At 35.1% G+C, this 24,773-nt stretch overlaps 1 protein-coding gene across 3 annotated transcripts in view; it reads left to right on the forward strand.

Moving 5' to 3' along the window:
- The window catches only part of ELMOD2 (ELMO domain containing 2), a 29,019-nt gene extending 4,611 nt beyond the window's left edge, over positions 1-24,408 (forward strand). For all 3 annotated transcript variants that reach the window (XM_004263588.2, XM_033402352.2, XM_033402360.2), the window contains 6 exons: positions 7,914-8,011; positions 9,637-9,766; positions 12,190-12,323; positions 15,540-15,608; positions 16,350-16,483; positions 20,848-24,408. In XM_004263588.2, the coding sequence (XP_004263636.1) occupies positions 7,914-8,011; positions 9,637-9,766; positions 12,190-12,323; positions 15,540-15,608; positions 16,350-16,483; positions 20,848-20,993 (711 nt within the window). In that variant the 3' untranslated portion in view covers positions 20,994-24,408. The remainder of the gene's footprint in view (positions 1-7,913; positions 8,012-9,636; positions 9,767-12,189; positions 12,324-15,539; positions 15,609-16,349; positions 16,484-20,847) is intronic.
- The last annotated feature ends 365 nt before the right edge of the window (positions 24,409-24,773 follow it).

Genomic DNA, 24,773 nt, shown 5'->3' on the forward strand with positions numbered 1-24,773 from the left:
AGGTGCTTTACTGATTTAGTTAGTCTTTTATTTATGAGTGGTCAATTTGGGAATAACTCATATACGTGAATGAATACCGGGGAGGAGAGAAGAGTCTAGAGTCCTACCCCTTTGTTTAGAATCCTATAAAGTGATTAATATTCTTTTTTTTAAATGAGACTGTAGGGATCTAGAAAGTTAACAAGTTGCTCGTTCTAAAAATTTGTTTATACCTATCCACCCGTATAGTTCCATTAATTGAAACTTCGGATGCAATTTCACAAAGTAACAATATCATAAATTGTAGATGAAACTCTGGAGGGTTTCTGGAACTGGGAACTCACTTTCACATCTGTCTGTGTAACCATCATTACCAAAATTGATTGTAATGACATTTTTGATCGTAAAATTTACTTATGGGATTTTATATGTGGTAAAATTACCCCAAACTTAAGTAGGACTGCACACAAGATGATACTTTTTAAGAACTCTAGTGCCTTGGTCAAATCCTTGAGCGAAGATTTGAATGATTGCCGTATGTTCAACATTCCACCAGTGTCTTTGGTATATAAAAAAAAAAAAAGACTGAAATCTAATGTAATTAAAATCAGGCATTTAGAGACGGAAGAGGTAAATGTGGGCTGAAGTGTTTGGAGGCTTTAAGGTAGTGGTTACAAGTTAAAGAAAATAAAATGTTCATTATCTTTAATCTCATTTACTGGCAATTAAAGTTCACTTGAAAAGTAAACATTAAAATTGTATTCTTGGGCTTCCCTGGTGGCGCAGTGGTTGAGAGTCCACCTGCCGATGCAGGGGAGGCAGGTTTGTGCCCCTGGCTGGGAGGATCCCACATGCCCTGGAGCTGCTGGGCCTGCGCGTCCGGAGCCTGTGCTCCGCAACGGGAGAGGCCACGGCAGTGAGAGGCCCGCATACGGCAAAAAAAAAAAAATTGTATTCTTATGAATTTATTATCTAAATATATAAATTGCTAATTGTGTTTTGGAGGGCATACTAAAAAGGAATAGTCAACAAATGGGTAGTTAAATACTTACGGAATTAAATCACAGGAGCTTTGCTTTCTTGCGGTTTTAAATCTAAGGTAAACTTGTCAATAAGCTAATGGAGGAAGTCTCATCAGTTTAAATATACAATTTATGGTGTGTATTATGTCTCATTTGTATATTTCATTTACTTTGTAGAGTAAAATTGAATTCTGATTTTGTGATATTTCTATTAACCCGCTCTACTTTTATATTCCTATGAAAAAAATCTGAGTTCAGATTCTGATTGTATCACTTTCTAGTTGTTTGTGCAAGTTACTCATTTTCTCATTGTCAAAGGAGGTATTAATATCTACATGGTTGTTTCAGGATTAGAAATATTATTATAATGAAAGCAGCCTAAGAGAATACCCAGTACCTGATAGGTATCACTAATATTATGTTAGTGATGATGGGATTAAACCAACATACACTACAAAATTTTTAGAAGTTTAAAATATGCATGAAAACCTCTTAGTTATTTAAATACTTAACATTACCAATGATTGCTGTGAATAAAAGTGATTTTAATCTATTAAGGCCAGTTCCCTAAAGCAGTGATAGTGTGGTCCTATTGGGTTGTGAATTGTTCTGTAGTGGAAATTCTTTCCTTGATTGTTAAAAATTCAGTCTCATTTGCTTGTATTTTACATTAGGACCAACCACTTATCAATTATATATTAAGGATTACTAAAACTTCGGGATTTATAAATGAAAATGAAAACCTTTTTAGCACTTGAGGAGTCTAGTTCAGTATTCTGCTAAGAGGTCTGGCTGCTATTCGATGTATGGTAATGTTGCAGAGCTCCACTGTACTTATGCATATATGGGTATTTGAAAAATTTGAAATTTAGGGAAAGAACACTTTGTCAGTCTAGTCATGTTTTTGATTGGCTGTTGTTTGGTTAGAGCTGCTGTCTTAGCTCTTAAATAGTAGTGATAACATTCTAGCTATTGAATGATAAATTAGTTTTATAGCATCAGTTTACTTGTCTGTGCATTGATGGTATAGTAATGCACATTTGCATATCTTTTGGTCTCTAATTTTCCAAAATTAGACTTTAAGTATATAACCACATAAGCATTGTGGTTCAAAAATGAAACATTCACACTCTGTGGTTACACTAACACAAATGTATATATAATTTCCCCAGATTTGCTTGCATGGTGAAACTCACTGTTGATGTTTGTTGGCTATAAATATAATTTGGCTAGTCATATAATTTATAACTTACCATCAAGGTAGGTATAATAAAAAAAGACTAGATTACTTTTATGTTTATTGAATGTTATTTTGTAATAAAATCATATGCATAAGCATATATTATTTTCTTACAAAATATATGATAAGTGATTTGTATATGTTGCTTTCTTGTTGTTTATTATCACCTACTTTTTCTTTAGCTCTAAAGTAAACATCATTGGGAAAAGGGTCTTTGTATACTTACGTAGTTTTAGGTTAAAAGAGAAAGTTTTAGAATTGCTGACCTAAGAAATTCTTTAAGTCCTGTATATTCCAGTATTGAATATACCTTCATGAGCTCCATGAGAACTTAGACAATGTTGTGATACATGAGAACTTAGAAAATGTAATGGGTTATATTTCTCCTCCATCCAGCTGTTATTTTGTTTTTGATTAGGAACCAAAGATCTACCAAAAGTTTAGAGAATAAGACAGAGATTGACAGATGGATAAAAAAGCAAGACCCAACTAACTGAATGTTATTTCAAGAAGCATACTCGAAACATAAAGTCACAAACAAATAGAAAGTAAAAGCGTATACCGTGCAAACAATAAGCATAAAAAAGCTTTTGTAGCTTTCTTTTAGAAAATATAAACCTGGAGTGTTACTGGAGACTAAATCTTTTTTTTTTTGGTAATGATAAAACGGCTAATTTATCAAGAAAACATAACAGTATTAAATGTGTATACACTTATTAACAAAGCTGCCAAATACTTGAAGCCAAAATAGACACAGCTAGATGGAGAAATGTATGAACCCACAATTGTAGCTGGAAACTTTACTGCATTCTCTCAATAAATGATAGTACAACAAGAAAAAAAAAATCGGAAGGCTCTATACAATTTGAACAATACGATTAACCATCTTGACCTAATTGACATTTATAGAGTGCTACACCCAACAAATGCAAAATACATATTCCCAAGTACACATGGAACAGTCATATAGATATATCATATACTGGGTCTTTTAAGTCTCAGTAAGTTTCAGAGGGCTGAATGCATACAGAGTATGTTTTCTGTCTCCAACAGCATTAAGTTAGAAATAAGAGGACTTCCCTGGTGGTGCAGTGGTTAAGAATCCAACTGCCAATGCAGGGGACACAGGTTCGGTCTCTGGTCTGGGAAGATCTCACATGCCACGGAGCAGCTAAGCCCGTGTGCCACAATTACTGAGCCTGTGCTCTAGAGCCCGCAAGCCACAACTACTGAGCCCACTTGCCACAACTACTGGAGCCCACGTGCCACAACTACTGGAGCCCACGTGCCTAGAGTCTGTGCTCTACAACAAGAGAAGCCACTGCAATGAGAAGCCCATGCACCACAACGAAGAGTAGCCCCCACTTGCCGCAACTAGAGAAAGCCCGCGCGCAGCAATGAAGACCCAAAGCAGCCAAAAAAATAAATTAATAAAATAAATTAATTTTAAAAAAAAGAAATAAGTATAACATCTAGAAAATCCCCAAATATCTGGAAATTAAGAATCTGAGTAACCCATGGATCACAGAAGTACTCACAAGGGAAATTTAGAAAGAGAATTGAAGTGAATGGTAATGAAAACACAACATATCAGAATTTGTGGAGTACACCCAAAGCAGTTTTTAAAGGCCTGAAATCAGTGAGCTATGCTTATACCTTAAGAAACTAGAAGAGAGAAAATTAAACCCAAAATAAATAAAAGAAAGGATATAATGAAAATAAGAAACAATTAACAAAATAGTAAACAGATAAAAATAGGAAATACCACCAAGCTCAAAAGTTGATTCTTTGAAAAAATTAGTAATATTAATAGCCCTCTAGGAACACTGATCAAGAAAGAGAGAAAGCCCAAATTGCCCATATCAGGAATGGTAGAGGGGGCATCACCACAGCCCATAGTCACTAAAGTATAAGGAGATGCTATGGACAACTTGATGCCAGTGAAGTCTATAGCTTAGATGAAAGAGACAAAGTGCTTGAAAAACACAGTTTAGCAAAACTAACACAAAGAAATAAAACAATTGAAATAGCCATATACCTAATAAATGGAATCTGTAATTTAAACATTTTGCACAAAAAAATCTTCCAATATTAGCTTCACTAGTGAACTCTTACCAAACGTTTAAGAAGAAAAAATAATACTGCTATTACATAAGCTCCTAGAAAGTCAAGTAGAAAGAAACACATTTTATGAGGCCAGTATAATCCTGATATTAAAACCAGACAAGGACACTGTATAAATGAAAATTACAAACCAATATCCTTCCTGAATATAGATACAAAAATTCTTCATTAGCAAATTGATCCCAGTAATATATAAAAAGAATATGTCATGACTACATTTTCAAAATCAATGAATGTAACTTACCACATTAACAAAGTAAATTAGAAAAAGAAGGTCATTTGAGTAGATACTGTAAAACTGTTTTGGCAGAGCTCAATACCCATTCATGGTCAGAAACACTCAACTAACTAGGAGTAAAAGGAACTTCCTCCTCCTATTAAAGGCCATCTATGAAAACCCTGCAGCTAGCATGATAGGTATACAACACTGAATTATTGAATGCTCTCCACACTCAGTTGGGAACAAGGCAAGGATGTTTACTCTCCTTTTGTTCGGCATTGTGCTAAAGGTCCTAGGCAGTGTAGTAAGGGAAGGAAAAGAAATCTAAGACATAATGATTGAAAAGAAACTGTCTTTATTAACAGATGACATAGTTTGTGAGTATAGAAAATCCTAAGAAATCTATAAAATTAACCAGCATTATTGATAAATGAATTTAGCAATGTCGTAGGACACAGTATGTCCCCGTATGTTAAGAGCAAACTTTTGGAAAACAAAAAAAGAACAGTTCCACTTACAGTAGCATCCAGAAACGTAAAATACTCAGGGGATAAATATAACGAAAGCTATGCAACACGTCCGCATTACGACTCCTTTTCCTGAGAAAACTTAAAATGGAAAGATATACTGTGTTCATCAATTGGAAGAGTCAGTATTCTTAAGATGCTGATCCCCAAACCGACCTATGGATTCAATGCAATTCCAATCAGAATCCCAGCAAGCATTTTTTTTTTTTTTTTTTTTTTGCGGTATGTGGGCCTCTCACTGTTGTGGCCTCTTCCGTTGCGGAGCACAGGCTCCAGACGCGCAGGTTCAGCGGCCATGGCTCACGGGCCCAGCAGCTCCGCGGCATGTGGGATCCTCCCGGACCGGGGCGCGAACCCACGTCCCCTGCATCGGCAGGCGGACTCGCAACCACTGCGCCACCAGGGAAGCCCTCAGGAAGCTATTTGTGAAGGGAGTGGCAAGTTCGTTTAAAGTTTATACAGAATTTTAAGGAAACTAGTATAGCCCAGATAATCTTCTAAAAGAACCAAGTTAGAAGATTTATACTGACTTAAAGACTTTCTAGGCAAATAGATAAATATAACAGATGAGAGAACAGAAATAGACCATACATAATTTTTTAACAAGGATGCTAAAGCAATTCAATGAGGACAGGAAAGTATTGGAAAACCAATAAATAGTGCTGGAACAACTGGATATCCAAATTGGGGGAGGGGAGGCTCCTATCTCCCTCTACATGTGAAAATTAATTTGATATGGACTTTAGAGCTATGTTTAAACCAAAACGTTAAGGCTTCTCAAAGAAAGCATAGGAGAGGGCTTCCCTGGTGGCGCAGTGGTTGAGAGTCCGCCTGCCGATGCAGGGGACACGGGTTCGTGCTCCGGTCTGGGAAGATCCCACATGCCGCGGAGCGGCTGGGCCCGTGAGCCATGGCCGCTGAGCCTGCGCTTCCGGAGCCTGTGCTCCGCACCGGGAGAGGCCACAACAATGAGAGGCCCGCGTACCGGAAAAAAAAAAAAAAAAAAGAAAGCATAGGAGAATATACATCTTCTACCATGGGTTAAGCAAAAATGTCTTTTAGAGAGGACACAGTGTTACCATTTAAATAAAAAATAGAAAAATTAGACTGCATCAAAATAAAAACTACTTATCAGAGACACCTTTAAGAAATGAATTGGCAAGACAGAATATTTGCAGCACATATATCTGATTAGGGACTTATATCTCGTAAAGAACTTTTAGAACTCAGTAATAAAAAGACAACACAATTTTTAAAAGGACAAAAGCCTCGAATAGTCACTTCACAAAGATAAAAAATATTATTCATAGTAGTCTAAAATTGGAAGCAATGGAAATACCCATCACCGGGAGAATAAGTAAGCAAATTGAGGTGTATTCATACAATGGAATACTACTCAACAATTGGAAGGAACAAATTACTGACGAAAGCAAGAATGTGGATGAATTCTAGAAACGTTACTGAGCAAAAGAAGGCAGACAGAAGAGTACATACTTTATGATTCCATTTATATGCACACCACAAAGTTATGGTGATAGAAAGCAGAACAGTGGGTGCTTGTTGGGGGAGGGATTGATTGGGAAGGGGTATGAGGGAACTTTCTGCAGTGATGGAAATGTTCTATATTTTGATAGGGATGTGGATTATTTGGGTATATGCATTTGTCAAAACTGGTCAAACTGAATATGTAACATCCACTCCTTTCATTGTATTTAAATTAACCTCAATTTAAAGAAAAGTAATGGAATAGCTGTACATGACTTTTACTGAAACAGTTGCCTTTCTTAAGGTTTTCATCTGTCAAATATCTCCGTTCGATAATTATATGTCTGTTATCTCTTCTATACAGGATATGAAAAAATGAGTTAGATACAGTCTCTGTCCTCAGAGAATTTTCCACTTAATATATAAAAATAACTATACTATAGAAAGTGATAAGAGTCTTAGAAAGGTTACAGGTACATTATTATGCGGATTCCAAGAGAGGAGAGGTTACTTCCGCTTGAATAGAATCAGGGAAGGCTTCCTGGATCTGGTATGTGAGCTAGCTTAGCAATGGGAAGAATTGATATGTCTAGAGACTGGGAAAAAGGATCATTCCAGAAGAAAGGCCCAGGATATGCAGAAGCATAACTCCAAGTATGATTAGATTATTTTGTCTGGAGTATAAGGAATATCAGATGGAATTTTGATAGTAGCTTAAAGAGGGATAAGAGTTAAAGTAACCTTCTAAGGGTAAAGAAGGCCTGAACTTGCTTATTTCTTGAGAGGAAGGATCCAGTGGACATTTATAAGACATATTATTTAAGAAATCTGTTTTATATGCATAGAAAAAAGACTGGAAGGATATCTGCTAATCTGTTACCAGTGGCTATCTCTGGTGGTAGGATTGACAAGATTATTTGACTTTTCTTCTTTTTGCTCTTCTGCATTTAAAATTTAAACTTTTTTCCTTCTGCATTAAAATTTTGTACATATATTTTTATTATGTAATTTTAGAATTTTATAAAAAGTATTTGCTTCATAAGCATACTATGGTGGGAGCTTATTTGCTAAGAACTCATTGGCTTAGAACCTCTTGATTCTCAGTTAAGGAAGACGTCATCTAATACATCATGCTGCTTTTCTTCTATTTTATGTATGTATGATTTTAGCCCTACTGAAAATTTGAAACAAATTCGGTTTCATTTGGTTTTGCATCTTAATACACGCATTATGAAGCTGACTAAATACCTCAAAACATACTGTTCTTTTTCAGCAATAGGGGATTTTTCTCATTCAGCTTTGTTTCACACAAATAGGTCTTACAGAAAGCGACACTTGTTGTTCAGAGTGAAGTGGACAGATGTGTAGTAGACATAATGAAGGAAAAGAATATTAACCCCGAGAAGGATGCCAGGTATGTGTTTTTACGGTGTTCTCATTTATCGTATGCTTACATCCTGTGAGGCTGCAGATCTCACACAGTTGTGAAACGTTAGAGCTGAAGGGTTTGTGGAGATCATCTAATTCAACCCTTTCACTTCACTAGATGAGGAAGTGAGGTCCAGAGAGGTGAGTGATGGAAGCAGGACTAAAACCTATATCTCTGGGTTCCCAGTCCAGTACTATTGCCAGTTTATCATCTGCCTTCTCTAAGGTAACTTACCATTACTTTCCCAAATTTAAATAATGACTCCTGTGTCCTTCTTGTCCTTCAAAATTCAGTTCTTCTGTCCTCCTCCAGGAAGGTCCTCTATCATACATTTAACCCATTGTACTGTAGTCATTGATTTGCTCTTGTTCTTCCCCAAATAAATTCTGAGTTCCATAAGAGGACTTGACTTATTACATTTCTGTGTTCCCAGCACAAGTATATTGAGATAGTAAATATTTAGCAAGCTTTTCTTCATTTGGTATTTTCTTTGTAAATATTGAGGAAGGAGTAATTTATTTGGGCTGAAGCAGGGGAGGGTACAGGAGAGAACTGTGACGATAAGTCCACAGAAGAGGTAACGTTTGAGCTGGACCTTGTTGAATGGGTAGGGGAGGACATTCCGTGCAGAGGAAGGTGCCAACAAGACACAGAGTCCTTGAGTATCTGGGAATGACAGGGAGTCCTCTGTAGCCGGAGCGTTGAGGCGCAGAGCAGAGGTTGGAGAAGTGAGTGGAGTGTAAGATCAGAGATATATTGCAAGGAGGCTCGCATGCCACACCGAGAGATTTAGATATTGTCCTCTGATTTTTTTTTTTTTTTAAGCAAACAAGCTACATTATCAGATATGTATTTTAGGAAGATGAAGGGTAAACTTGAAGAAGTGGGAGGCTGGTAGAAGGAATAAAGACAGAACAGTCAGGAAACTGAGTCATTCAGGCAAGAGATGATGAAGCCATAAATACACCAGGGTAAATGGATATATATGATGAGGGCTTTGAGGGACATTTCAGAGCTAGAAAGGATAAGGGCTCAGGGACCTTTTGATGTATTGTTGATGGAGAGGAAGGTCAGAACTTGGAGCGTTCTAGCTTGGGGAACTAGTGCTTAGTGATTCCACTAATGGATTTAGAGTTGAGAAAGAGCATGCTTCTTCAGGGAGGATGAGCTGTTGTGTTTGGAAGCACGGGGAGAACCTGTCACGGCATTGTGTGTTGCTGTATCCTTGGAAAATTAGGTCTGCTGGTAGTGTCTCACAATGAAGATTGGGGAACACATGAGATTGCCCAGAGAAAACATGGAAAGAAGTGAACGAATCAAGGATTTACAAAGTTTGCAGTTTTGGAAGTTTGCCTTTCCTACCTGTCTTGCCCTCTTTGTAGGCCCTGTTCTGTCACATCTTGCATGATACTTTGTATAATGTTTTGTGTTTACAGAGGCTCTCGATGCTTCTTGTATTAAACCAAAAGCTAGGGAATGCTTTCTAAATAGACATATGAACCACAAGCTATGGAAGGCATTACTTTATTGTGATAAAAAATTTTTTTTATAATAATAACTTTTCAAAATAAAAAGTTTTTTTTTAAAATAATAACTTTTATCATTTTCAGTTTTAAAATCTGTATGAAGGCATGCTTACTACAGATATCTGGTTATAAACAGCTCTATTTGGATGTAGAAAGTGTGAGAAAAAAACCATATGATTCTGATAACATGCAACATGAAAAGCTGCTTCTCAAGGTAAGTTTTGGTGTTCTGTATTTGGAGTTACACTGGAAAATAAATCAGGCTTGAGCCAGTAAGGCCTGTGTGGAGAATCTGGAGGCTTACACAGCCATCTGATTTCTTTGCCTCTCAGAGAATTTTATTATATTGGTGAAAGGTTTTTAGCTAACTATTTTTATAATTTCCTGATAGGCATCAATGAAATAGATTCAAATTTTATTTTAATGCTTTTAATTCTGAAATAAATTATAAACTTATAAAGGGAGATCTTTTCAACTGAGAAGTATGAGTCCACAAGCTTCACATTTTTTCCCCCTACTTTTTATATAAATCCTCACATAAATTAGGCATTTTTTCAGCTTACTCTTGAATTATGAACATAGATGTCCCTTTTCAGATTATTATGTCAGATCTTTTGGGATTTATGAAATGTGCCAAATATTGCCACAATAGATTTAAAAATTAAGAGAGTAAAGAAATTTACTTAGGACCTTCCTATTTCTTATTTCTGAAGTAAAAATGCATGAGGCCAGTGAGATGCTGAAATTCCAGAATATCAGGCCTGGAGTAAGCTTTCCAGATCATCCGATCTAGTACCTTTATTGTAGGGATGAGGTTAGTTCTAAGACCTAGAGGAGATGAAGTCATTTGCTTTAGAAAGATCAATTCTGAAATAGAGCTGAATCAGCTGCCCATCCACTTCACCTATTCTAATTATATTTTTAAATGGTTATAGTTAGGGAAAATAGCACATGGCACCTGGTGTTAGGAGTCTGTTATAAACTAAAAGTGCAGTGGAAAGAAACAGACATTGAGAGTATTCAAGTAACAGTAAGAGACAAGTTTAAAAACAACAAAACTTGTTTTCAGGAGGAGATATACACTTCACCTAATTTTAAAAATAAAACTTGATTTTGTCAGTGAGGATAATAAAACTACTCAAAGGACTGTTGCTGCAGGTTGAATTTTTATGTTTCAAGTGTTAGCATAGTGCCTGGCACTCACTAAGGGTTGACCTCTTTATAGCTTCCTCATCATCATTATTCCCTTAACTTCAGACCCTCTCTACACAATACCTTCCCTTTAGAGAAGGGATAAGACCCAAGTCCTAGCATTTGAGTCAAGGGAATTTTCAACTTGGTGATTCATCATGAAACTCATTCAGAGGTGAAGAGCCAGTTGCTGGCAGTGAATCACCCAGCCTCAACATGCTCAGCAGGGTAAGGGGCTAAGGAGATCTGTGTTTCTTTAAGTACAGTCCAAGAGCCACCTTCACTAAAGTTAACCAGTGTTTAATATTGAGAATCCAAGGTTCCACCTTTGCCTACGAAATCAGAATCTTCAGGGGTGGAACCCCGAAATTTGATGATATTTATGCATGCTGAATTTTGAGTTTTAGTGGTCTTACCTTGTCTCTCACCACATCACTGAGGCCTCATCCTTGGCATAGTCAAACCCTTGCTGAGCTCATGGAGAGAGGCTAAGGTGAGCAGGTGCATGTGTGAGTAAATGAGAGAAGGGACCAGATAAAACCCAGTCTAATGATTGGATTCGCTTCAGGGCCAGAGTGCTGACCCTGTCTTACAGTAAGGTCACAAAGTCTTCACATTTCATTCTAGGTAACAGGATACTCCTTTCATTAGGAGTCTTTTACTCAGCAGTGCCTGAAATGGTAGTGAAGTGGGGAAAAAAAAAAGCAAGTATTACTGTTTTGCAAATTTTCACAAACTTTCTTATCAACTTTTGTTAAGTCTCTTTTGTCTGATGACTTGTGGTGTTGAATTTAGAAAATGACTGATTACATTTTTTAAACTTTATTTTGCTCTAATTGGTTTGTTGCTATCCAATATGTGATAGTTGTTCTCTTAAATCCTCAATCTTAAGGAATATATTTACTTACAACCAAGTCATATTCTTTTTCTTTTAAAACTATGAAAATTTGTAAAATAATGATCATATAGGTTTTAATAGTATCAGTGTTATTTCTCCATTGTTCCCTCCCTATCTCAGACTTATTTTCCTTCTGATTAAGGATAATCACCCGCCATTAGAATAGAGCCTACTTAAGTATATAGTGTTTGAGGCAAGGGCCAAGTGCCTGGCACTGTGTTCTTCTCAAGGAAGCAGTTTACTAATTCTGGTATATATGTATTACTTAGTAAGTAAAGACATCTCATTGTTTTCGATTTCTGTGTATTTGTTACCTTTTCAAAGTCTACTGTTCTTTGTATGTCTTTTAAATTGGAATAAGTATGCTACATTTTTTAGGCTAATTGAAAAGTTCTCTAAATATAGTCTTTGTTGAGCCTATGATCTGTCTACAAAAGTTGTTTAATTAAAAGCATTCGACTTACCAGTATATCAGCTATGAGAAGAAAAATGTCTTGGTAAATTACGAGCATCACTATTATTTGTAATATGGAAGCATGTTTGTACAGCTTTGGAATCTTCTAATGCCCACGAAAAAATTGAAGGCTAGAATCTCCAAGCAGTGGGCTGACATTGGCTTCCAGGGTGATGATCCCAAAACAGACTTCAGAGGCATGGGAATACTTGGATTAATCAATCTTGTGTAAGTGAAAATAAACTCTCTTTAATTCTCTAAATGAAATTACATGTAATCTCTAATCTTGTTAAATTTTAGTGAGAATCCATCTAGTTTTATACTATCTCTGAATTTTAATAACTGCTATGCTAAAGGTATTTACTAATGCGCTGGCAACAATATGAATACATAAGCCATATACCGTGTGTGTGTGTGTGTGTGCGCGCGCGCACACGCGTGCATGTGTGTGATTTCTTTACTTCCCAATACTTGCCTCTTTCTTTCTCTTCCTGACTGCCTTTCTGATACCTTTTAAGGAACTGTGTGTACTCTCTTCTTACTCTCTTTATCCTCTTGCCTATTCTCTCTTGGCTCTCTGACTTCCTTTTAGGAGGTTTAACCAGATAAGATAATGATAAAGCCTCTAAACACTTCTTTGCCATCTGTGACAAGTAATTTAAATCCCTGACTTTTCAGAGCCTATATGAACTCTTGTTTTTCTTCTTTAATATTTATGCTTGGGCACATGTATGAAATCTCAAAATATGTAACTAAAATCAGAATTGATAGCCAAAACTATTTTAGAAAGTAAACTGGAAGATTAATATGAATATGAATATGCAAATGAAGATAGTCTAGTGTTTGGGTCTGTCCTTGAATTGTGATTTATAGACTGTAAAATGCCTAGAATGGGAACGCTAACCATTAAGAAAGTTTGGATAATTGTTACTGTGAAAAATTAGTCCTGAAACTGAGCTAATTTATGTTAATATTCAGAAAAGATATCTAGGTCAATATGGATAAGGCCGTTTGGGGGGAAAATAGAAGATAACAGTAGGGCTTCAATATCTACAATTTTTTCCAGTTACAAAAGTATTTCATTTTCTGTAGTACCTAAATTGTATGAGCATGAAAGTTTTCCATGCAGCTACTTTTCAAAGATAAAACACCGTTGTCTGAATAATAATAATAATTACAGAAAATGAGATTGCCAATTTTCCACTTGATAAACAGAAACTTCCATTTGGGGAATTTAATTAGAATAAATGCAGTTTGTTTTCACTTGGAAAAATTATGAAATATTTTAAAATTCATTATTGTTCAGAACACATGGATCTTTTGTTTTTAGCGTTTAAAGACCATCTTTTTTCTTGGTACTTGTAAACTACACAGATAATTGAAACTTAATTAGACACACACATTCTTCTGATGCTTCCTTTCTTAACTTTTGCTGAGTAAGCTTTCTTTTGGTTCATTTCCTCAGAAATCAAGATTTTTCAGCATTTGCCAGAAGATAATTTAATTTAGCTTAAAATTTAAATAATTTAATAGAATTTGATTCAAGACTGTGGTAAGGAGTTCTGATAGACCTTTAAATGATTTGCAGATATTTTTACTCTATTTAGAGCTAGAATGTACTAATTTGAAAAATGACCAAGATTCAGATATATTAATTATTTGATTGCCATTGATGTACTAGAGATGCTTGAAAACATAAAATTAGCTCTAATTTCTCTCTAATTATGTTTGTTGTCCTGTGTATGGAGCTATAACTCTTCAGGATCAAAATAAAGATACAGTCAGGAAGCAGGCAAGCTGTTCAAATACCTTTATGTAATGAATTTAAAAAATTTCTTGGCCTTTGTCATCAAATCTCTTGAAATATTTTGTTGCTTTGAAGGACAGCTGGTAGTTTGATAGATAACAATGTTTTAGGTAAATGAATGCTCAGGCAGGTATAAAATGGATATTTTACAGAACATGAATTGAAGAGAGACTGGAAAAATCTGAATAAATGAGGAAAGAGAAGCAGAAAGGTAAAATATACAAGCTAAGGCCAAAATTATATGTAGGAAGGGAGAAAAGGCAGGAAGGAAGAAAGGAGAAGGAAGGAAGGAAAGAAGGGAAGTAAGTCAGTGCAGATTATTGTAAGGAATAGGTCTCATTACATAGGTGCTTATTTTCCTTAGATACTGTTTACATAGGGGTTTCCTAGGTAAGTTCAGCAAGGAAATTAAAAGTTTCTCTGTGTTATAGATTGAATATTTTACAAGTAGCTTGATTATTGAAATACTAATATAATACTGAATTGTATTGAGTATAATGCAAAAAAAAAGAAATATAAATAGTCTACTAAGGGCATTTTAGAGCCTGCCTCCAGATAAAGTAGAAAATTAGAACATGTAAAGAAAGCATTGCACTAAAACAGGACTTTTTTCTGTTTGGGGATTTACAGATCCCTTTGAGAATCAAATGAAAGTTTTGTATATTCTCTCCCCAGAAAATGTACACACAGAAAATGTATGAATAATTTAAAGTGATTCATGGATCCCCCTTCGTTCATGAATGATCATTCATTCATGAACTTCTAAGTTAACAATCCCTGTTTAAATGGGTTGAAAATTAGAGCCAATGAAGAAAAATGGAAGTATTAACTTACAGAAGGAAAAATAGAGGGACATTTGGTTAGAAATTTCTATGCTTTATGAAAATGTCAATGACTGTGCCTTCTAAAATTTAAATAAACCATGGAAATCCATTTTTTCTTCTACTTCTTATCCTTACATAAACATCCAGCCAGTCATCATATGTGTATGAGTATCAGTGCATTATGGGGTGATCCAAAGTTTGAATAGATTTGGTCCCTATCTTTAAGAACTTGAAGAGGTTGCATTAGTACAAGCCAACAGTATTTATGAACCTTTATATATTTCTCTGTTGTACCTGCTAATACTTCTGTTTTGTGGCCAGTATTTTAGTTACACCACTAATCAAGGAGCGGGTTTTTTTAGTGCAAAAGGAAGGCTATTGACTTTCTTCTGATTGCATTGACAGTGGCGTTAAGCAATATAGACTCAAGTTGCAACAGAAGGAATGAGCTCAGGTGAAAGGAAGTGTCCTAACAGGTACACAATGACTACTTTATAGAAAATTTAGAGCAAACAAATAATCAGAACTCTAGATTTTCTTTTAAAATAGATAAAATTCTCTTGTTAGATCATTTATTTGTCAAAATACTTCAAAGTCTAGCGAAGGGCCCATGTCCTGTACTAGATAGGCCTGATAGCTCAGAATTAAGTTTTGATTCAGAAGCATCTCGGAGTCACTGCAGTGACTTGAGATGGAGATTGGGATGCTTTTGGCAGTAAGACTGTCACTTTGACAGTAGCTTTTAAAATTGCTTCTGGATATCTTCAATTTGAATGACATGTTAATTTCATTATTTTTCTTAAACTTTTTCAGGTATTTCAGTGAAAATTATACCAGTGAAGCTCATCAGATTCTTTCGCGTTCAAATCATCCAAAGTTAGGGTAAGCTGGATATGTTAAAGAAACCATAAGCTCTTGAACTGAAAGTATTTCCGGGTATTTTTAAAAATTAGATTATTCTAGTTAATAAGAACTTCATAAAGAATATTGCGTGATATATTATTTTATGGCTAAATGAGATCATAAACCAATTTTGTATGTAATTCAATATATTTTTATCACAAGGTATAGTTTATCTATAAAATGGAGATAAGGACCTTATAAAAATTTTCTGAGAGATAGATTTGAAAATAAGAATATAGGAAATGGCTTTGAAATGGGAATAAGAAAGTGAGAAATAGCTTTGAAACTTGTGAAGTGAAATGCAAGTTGACATCATATTATTAGCTTTATCATTATTCTTATAATGATACCTATCTTTGAAAAAGCATTATAACACTATTACATCATAAAAATAAATACCCTGATAATGGAGGAGAAAATATCAGATTACTCAGTATATTTTAGAAATCAATGAGGGTGTATGTAGTACTCTTTTTAATTTTTTTAAAATGATTTTGGTTTTAGATATTCACGTGGCCAGAGCTTTGTTTTCATATCTTAGATAATATCCAGAAAATCAACAGCCTCTAAAGAACAAAAATTAATATGTAGAAATTTTTGTAAAATCAATACAGTGTTAGAAATGGATCAAAGTTACTTTTTCCTAATTCCTTGTATAATTTAAAATTTACTTTATGAGCTATTTTGGCTAGCTGGGATAACGTAATGTTTCTGACATAGGTATTCTTATGCAATAGTTGGAATCAATCTTACAGAGATGGCTTATAGCTTGCTGAAGAGTGAAGCTTTGAAGTTTCACCTCTACAACTTTGTTCCTGGTATACCAACAATGGAACACTTTCACCAGTTTTATTGTGAGTATTGAAATGAGTTAAAAGTAGAAATTTCTAAGAGAATTTTTTAATCCTTAGGAAAGTATTACATATAATACCTTTATCAAATATGTAACTTATATTTGTCATTTTACTATTTAGGATCTTTCAAAAACAGGAAGATAATGGAAGATGGGTATCCAAGAGTATCTTGTACTTCAGTTTATATATTTGCTGATTTAAAAAATTCAGTGAGGCAATTTTTGACATGTATGCAAATGTAGGATTTACACAGTTTTTCTGTAGACATTTGTTTTCCAGTCAACTATAAAGTGAATTTTTCTTCTTGGATACTGGTTAGTGAATGCTGTTGAGTCAAGGACAGATCATTTGGTTGCTCTTGTAAGGAAATTTAAAGGAACCTTTCACACACACACACACACACACACACACACACACACCTTTTATTTCAAGGCCAGGTTTTCTTGTGTTAGGTTGGGGTATTAAATAACTGTTCCTAAAGCAGTCATAGCACCACTGTTCCATTAACTTTTATTGTGATAGTTGAACGCTGAAGGTTTAATTGAATGAACCCATCTTCTGAAGCTATTGCTCAGAAGCAAAGAATTCAACTCTAGCTTGGCTTCATACTCTATTTTTTCTTGATCTTTTTGTGTCTTTAGATAGGACATAGGAAATTAGCATATAGGAAACTACTTAGATAATAAGTGCCCAAATCATAACTTCTTCAACTCCATTCTTGAAGGAGTCATCCAGGTCTCTCTTTCCCACAACCTCCCGTGTTTACTTACTCCCTAATTCCAGGTTTGTCTACTTCTTAAATTTCTCTTGCACTTGTCTACTTTTTCCTATCCCATTGTAACTGCACGACATCAGTCCTTTGTTACTACGTTACTGTAATAGCCTTTTCCCTAGTTTTTCAGTGATGACCCTCTTCCAAATCTCCACATTGAAGGTATAGTTATTTAAAATGAAAATCTAGTCATTTTCTTTCATCTTGGTGCTGAGGAACTGTTTTTTCCCCCCACCAGTCTGATTTGATTTCCTCTCCTACATCTCTCATTGACTTTGACCATAGTGCCTAAACTCCTGGGACTTTGCTGACTGCCTCCAGATATTTGTTTTCTGTATGAAATAGATGCTTGTGTAGTGGTGCCTGTTGAACATAAAACAAATATAAAAAGAAACAACCAAAAAACTCCCTCCCCCCAATCAAGCATTTTACCATATTTAAATAAATACAGGAGAGTGACAGGTAGGAAAGCAGTACAAAATGACCTCTGTGCAGTATTGTTTTCCCCTGCAGAGGGGTAGCTGGAGCATCTTTGGATACTGTTGCTTCCAGTGCCCTCAACACCAGCATCTTGTTTGGCTCCTGACCAGGAAGAGCATCAAAGTAATATGTGAGGTGGAAAAGTCGTTATAGGACCTTCTTAGTTGCCTTGTTTCTATCAGTCCTGTCCATGGAGATGTGGATCATCAGGAAAACAATGAAGCTTATGTTTTTCAAATTTCTTGAAACATTTAAAGCAAACACACACACACGTACGTACATCCACCTTTTACGCAGAAGTTTCCCCCTCAAAATTGATTTTCATACCCTTTACCAATAAAGTTTCATGTCTTAATTAAGGCTCTGCTTTTCTAGGAAGGGGCGTATTCTGACTAGAAAATAATGTGAAACCTTATTTTTTAAACATACCTACCTTTTTTGGTTGGGGGACTGAGCCCAATTCATTCGTACGAATCAGTTCCAAGATAGTAGTTTCTATCTAAAAGAAAGAACTATATAAAGAGACTAGGTTTCACATTTTTTCTTTCCCTGTGATCTGTGTCCATCTCCCCTTTCCCTCTTGTCTCTCCTGCTATTTTGCTCTTGTGGTTCTCCATGGGCAAGGCGGAAGCAGTGAGTGGTAATTTAGCTCCTTAGCTCTGCTGTCACCTTTTGTGCATCTAACGTGTAAGCACACAGTCACTGTCATCCTGGGAAGTCACTGACCATTGGTTTGGTGGTTCCAAAAAAATAACTCCTCAAATTTACAACCAAAAAGTTATGACTAGTAACAGCTTCATTGAGGTATAATTTATATACCATAAAATTTACCTATTTTAAGTGTACAATGCAATGAGTTTCAGTACATTTACTGAGTTGTACAACCATCACCATAATCCAGTTGTAGAACATTTTTGTCACCCCAGTAAGATCCCTCATACCAGTTTACAGTTAATCCCTGTTCCTGTGGTTCTCCTGTTTTTAATCCCTATGGGAAAACCTCAAGCATCCCTGCAGCTTTGGTTAGGGGCAGTAGAAGCATACAGGGAATTGTAAGTTTAGGAATTTTTTATGGTGTTTCTCTTGAGTCTGGTGTTCTAAACTCCTAGAGTCAAAAGGGCAATAGGGGTGCTTTATGGAAACAACTCTTTTCCATCACTTCATGGCAAGCTTCAGGAGTCTTATGCCATGTACGGCCCTGCCAGCATCCTAGAATTTCGGTATCTTGCAGTTTCCTCATGTCTCATTAAATCAACTTAGCCATTACAGTCTCAGTTTTTTGAGTCAGTCTTTTTCTAACACCAGTTTACATTATAACGACCTCACTCTGAAGCAAGAAATTTCTAGTATTTTACTCTTGAGCAGTTTGTTCTAGACTATACAGTCATTTGAATAGGTAATGAAAGCAATTTAAAGGAATGGTAAACAGCTAAAACCTGATAGCCAGAAATACGAAAACAAGTTGTATTCTATAAAATTTAGATGGATGTCTGACTTTTCATACTACCTAGAACATTAATCTCCAACGTTTTTGATTGCACACCCCTCTCAGGATACTGGGGGTAGGGTGCTGGAGAACACAGACTCAGTTTATATATGGATGAGTAATTTCTGTAGATGTACTTTTGTGCTAATGTATACACAAAATAAATTTTGAATGAAAGAAAGACTTAAAATATTAGTTAAAAATAGTTACAAGATTACCATTCTCAGCTTGTCTTTTGGGAACAGGAAGCAGACGGTGTCCGTCTGCTCAAAGAGGCCTTATTCTTTGATTTGTCCCATATCCTGGTTGACAAAAATCTGTTTTATCATATATGAAGGGATTAATCTGAAATCTTTCTTCAGTGGACCTTCTTATGAAGTGCTGTTTCAGTGTTGAAGTGTCATGGTTCTTACCTGTTAATGTTTGCTTTATGACTAATGTTTTAAAATTGAATTTACGTTTATTTCACACTAGGCGATTATGATAGCCTAGCCACCCTTTTATGTAAAGTCACTGGCTTTATCCCCCCCACCATTTATCTGAAATAAGTCACTTCTATCCCTTCTTGAATAGCTTTTCAGAAGGGGAAATGAGATTCTGGTGGAAACAAAGTCTAATTTACAACATAATAGAGACCACCTGCAAACTATGTGATTTGGGCAAGTCATTTAACTTCTCTGCACTTCTATTTCCTCTACAGAAAAATGGGAATAACAGTACTGCATCATAGGATTGCTATGAGAGTGAATGAGCACATGGCGAGGACTATAGAAGCATCTGTTAAATAATTAAATAGATACATTTGGTTGAATCCAAATAGGGTTTAGGAGCAGTTTTAAATTCGCATTTTTTTGTTGTTGTAAATATGTCTGTTTACACATTTATCTGAATTTTTTTTTGCGGTACGCGGGTCTCTCACTGCCGCGGCCTCTCCCGTTGCGGAGCACAGGCTCTGGATGCACAGGCTCAGCGGCCATGGCTCACGGGCCCTGCCGCTCCGCGGCACGTGGGATCCTCCCTGACCGGGGCATGAACCTGTGTCCCCTGCATCGGCAGGCGGACTTCCAACCACTGCACCACCAGGGAAGCCCTATCTGAAATATTTTTAACATTTTGAGTGTGAATTTGGCTACTGTAATAAGGATATTGAAAAACAAAAATATTAAGCCTATTTCGAGTTCATGTATTCTTTTCTAAAAGGGAAGGTGCTGATATGATAGTTCATTGAAAAAAGCAGAAATAACTTAGATTTATAAATCAAGTAGAAAACAGCTTTTCTATACTTTATCCATTTTCTTGTACTTTCATTTTCCTGTTTCAGGGGTCTCTGGGGATAACCTTTTTTTCCTATTCTCAAGGTATCTTTTGACAGTCTCTCTTAAATTTGAGGCATTTTGTTGATTTTTTTTGCGACAAAGAGTATATGTACTCTAAGTATCTTATTGAAAGTGATATTTATTTTGAACATACAAAAATATTTCTTATAAAGTTCCTCAGGTTTCTAGTAGTTTAAGATGGTTTCTGATCATTGAATCCTAATATGGATTAGGATATACTTTTAAAATGAGATGGTTGGAAGTGATTTCACTGTTGAGCACTGTACTTATGGTTTCTTTTTAACTGCAGGTTATCTTGTGTATGAATTTGACAAGTTTTGGTTTGAAGAAAAGCCAGAAAGTATTATGTATTTCAACGTGTACAGAGAGAAGTTTCATGAAAAGATTAAAGGACTCTTACTGGATTGTAATGTATCACTTACTTTAAAAATATGAATCATCCGTAGTATCTTCTATTTCTACCACATTTTGCACACACAACAGAATTTATATGTTGTAATAGAAATTATCTGATCATTTACACTCCTTATATATAATTTCCTACAAAAATGTTTCAGAAATTCTATTTAAGAAAGCTAGTAGACAATCAGTGTATGTTTACACTTGTTTATACACTGTCCTCCAAAGGTACCTTATCCTTCCAAAGATCCCCTCTGTAGAGTCATGTGAGCTACAGTTTGGAACTTGGGACTTAACCCATTTAGTGTAAAACTACAAATCAGGTATTTTTATTAACTTGATTGATTAAAATGTGTAAAAACCAGTTTTCATGTTTATGTATTGTAGCTATCAAGCTGGTATCTTTTCAGAGCTCCTAAGATTTTTTGTTTTTTAGTCTGGAAATGATTGTTTTTTAATTTTCTTTGCCTTATTTTATTTGTAGGTTAATTAACAGAGAGATTCGTTCTTCATGGTTTTCTTTGTTTGCATTTCAATCACACGTCATACCGTTGCCTCATAGGAGCAAAAGGAGCATATAGATAAGTCAGAGACAACGAAGAATTATGGCCTTTTCGGTTTCTCTGATTATGTCATGTAATAGGTAATGAGGGAATGACAGTATTAGTGATTAGCTTTTTTGTTTTTAAATACCACACTGAAATATCACAGTGGAATTTTAAAGCTTAAAGACATTTTCTCATCTTCAGTATTTGCTTTTTATCAGTTAGAGAGAAGAACTTGTAGTTAGTGCTTGGTATGAGGGCCTTTCATGAAGCTTCTCTATGTATGTTTATGTATGTTTATGAAAAGAGATGCATTTGCTAAGAAAATCTTGATTATACTCAAAGAACAGGTGCTATTTCAATAAAGCTGTCTTTGAGTTTTAACAAGAGAAGAACAAAGCTTTTAAACATCTCAGTTAAACATCGTTGGTTTATTTTACTTACTGTTAAGTCTTGCTTCTCTTTGCTTTGACTCCACAGTGTTTCTAGATAACGATGTATGGACTTCCTGGGTATTCATTGAGTTAACAGTCTGTGGGATTCTAAAGTAGCCTAAGGATGATGACTGTGCTTTTTGTATAGCTTTATTCTCCGAAAATCTCAGGAGAGCAGCAAGTGCTGTCAAGGATTATATAGTGATGAGATTCTAACAGGAACGATTTCTTCTCTGTGTGTTATAGACATTTGTACTCATAGCAAAACTAAAAGTTTAAAGATAGGTTCATCTGATTACCAGATTCTCCCTAAATCCTACAGAAAGCAGCCTATTAAACACATAATTTAATCTAAAACATGAGGATAGTTAGCACAGCTTTAAAATGGTATATATCAAGTGTTTAAGGACTGGCTTTTATGTGATATAGCAAGACCTGAAACTTTCAAGTATTTGTTTATGTCTATTGACAAACCTCTCTCTTTAAACTTGCCAAAGAGAAGAGTGGTTAAAAAAAATAAACAATTGGAAAATAACAGATGCAGTGTTGTCTAGCACATACATTAAAAGTGCATGCATTAAAATTCTTTTCTCAACAAGATAAAACTTAAAAATTGGGCTCATTTTATTATAATAGTGGCAAAACGCTTTTCAGTATTATAGGAATTTTAAAACTGGTTTCTTATAGGAGACTTCTCAACCTTGGGAGTATCTTAACTTCTTTAAATGTTTTCTATGCTTTATCATCCAGCCAGAGCTCTGTGAGATAAGGATCAGGTATTAACCATTAAAGTTCATTTTATCAAGGTGTTTACCATTACATGGAAAGCAATTGTTAGTCTTTTAGTTTTAGAAAATGTTTACCTTTATAGTTTCATCTTTTAACAGATGAGGTCTTGAACTGATTTAAACCTTTGTCTGTATGCTTAATAAAAGAATGATTCAAGTATGGAAGAGGAAACTTTTCAAGTAATTAAGTTTTTCCCCTTCTAGGGAGTAAAACAAACTTTTTAATAATGTTTTTAAAATGTTATTAGAAACTTTGTTCAATAATATATTATTTAAGTCCACCTCTGTTTGTATAATGCATTGTTCTGTTTTTGCTTAAAATAATCTGTAACCATTTCAGATAATTCTGTAGCAAATTGGTCTAAAAGCCACCAACAGATTCTGAGGTTTGCTAGTTTGAAAGCCAAGCTAAGTGTCATCAGTTGTAAATTAGAATGTAACATGAGCCTTCTGACTTTCATGTGATAATGACATACATGAAAAGAAAAATATGATAATTGTGTCTGCCTTCCTACTTTTCCTTGCTTTCAACATATGTATGTTAGAATTTTAGGTAGTCTGAAAATCCGTATTTAGAATCTTACCTGTTTCTATAATAATAAAATACCAAAGTAGTGATAGAATTGAAGTAGCAGGAAAATTGTTTGTTTTAGCATCAAAAAAGTGAATCAGTGCTGAAATGAATTTTTGTATGTGCCAGATTGAAGAGTGAACCAGTGATAAGAATAGTCTAAAAATATAATTAAAATGGTTGCAGTTTAAATATGTTCTGAAAGACAATCTCTAAAGAATTGAGAGAAATCAGGGGATATCAGCGAACCTAGACCACCCCTTTCTATATATAAATATGGTGATATAGTTAGATATAAAAATCAGTGTCTTACTGGCACCATTTGCAATTTAGAAAACAGAATCTTTTTCTTAAAAATGCCCGTCCTGATTTTTTTCTATTTTAAGAGCAACTTGGATTTGTATGTATTTTTCTATGCGAAATACATGTACTCTTCATTTTTATTCCAGTGTTCGTAATTGTTTATGTGCTGTTTCTCCCCTTTGCATTCAGTGAAATAGAACTTGGTCAAAGATTTGCCCTAAGGAGAGAAGCATTACATGAGTGTGAAAGTGGAGTGCTCATTGCCAGAGCAAGAGATTACATGTTATCTTGGCACAGAAGAGAAGAAATTGGAGGGCAATAATGTTTATTATCCTTCTTGAATTAATGATTGGGGACCAGCAGCTCTTTTCTCAGGATAAATGGTCCACCCAACTTCTGGGGAGGCTTAGTTTCCATTTCATATTTATGAACCTCTCCACAGAGTAATTTTTTTTTAATGAAGATTAAGGGAATTGGTAAAAATCTGAGAAAAATCGTGAGTGAGTTGTTTTGTTTTTTTTTTTCCTGGCTTCACCTTTCGATAAGAAAAATGTTAAATGTAGTGCAGGTAAGACCCAACTACTGCATTACTGTTATAGGGCGAGTCTATGTTTTTGTTAAAGTATTCAAAAAATATTTAAGCAGTAGCTTTCCCTGGGGGAAAGAGTGCTGGTTGGCAACTTAAAGAAATAGATTTTTGTCTACTTTGGATAAAGCAATTAACTTCTTATGTGAAAGCAATAGTTGAAATGCGATGTCATTTTGTTTGGAATGTTGTGAGCAAATAAAAACATGTTGAAATTGTTATAAGCCTTTCTGTTAATACTTCTCGCTTCCCATCTTCCTCATCCCTTATTTAAGTCATTTTTGTTCATGAAATAATACTTTTCTTATTTAATCCTTTAATCATGTTCCTATAGAGTAAATCAGAATATACAGAAATTTTTTTTTATTTTTGTGACTTTAACTCATCCACTAATTACCTATTTAAGATGTTATTGGATAAGAACAATTGATTATGAGACCAGAAAAGAAGCTACCATCCCCACCTCACCCCCGTTCTTAGAAAGGATAGGAATAATTCATACTTTGCTGCAATATGTTTTTCTTAGCTTCACAGTGTATCATAGATCTATTTTTATATTAATACATAGCTTCCATATTTTTTTACAGCT

This window comes from Orcinus orca, chromosome 4, assembly GCF_937001465.1.
Source record: "Orcinus orca chromosome 4, mOrcOrc1.1, whole genome shotgun sequence".
In the NCBI taxonomy this organism is placed as follows: Eukaryota; Metazoa; Chordata; class Mammalia; order Artiodactyla; family Delphinidae; genus Orcinus; species Orcinus orca.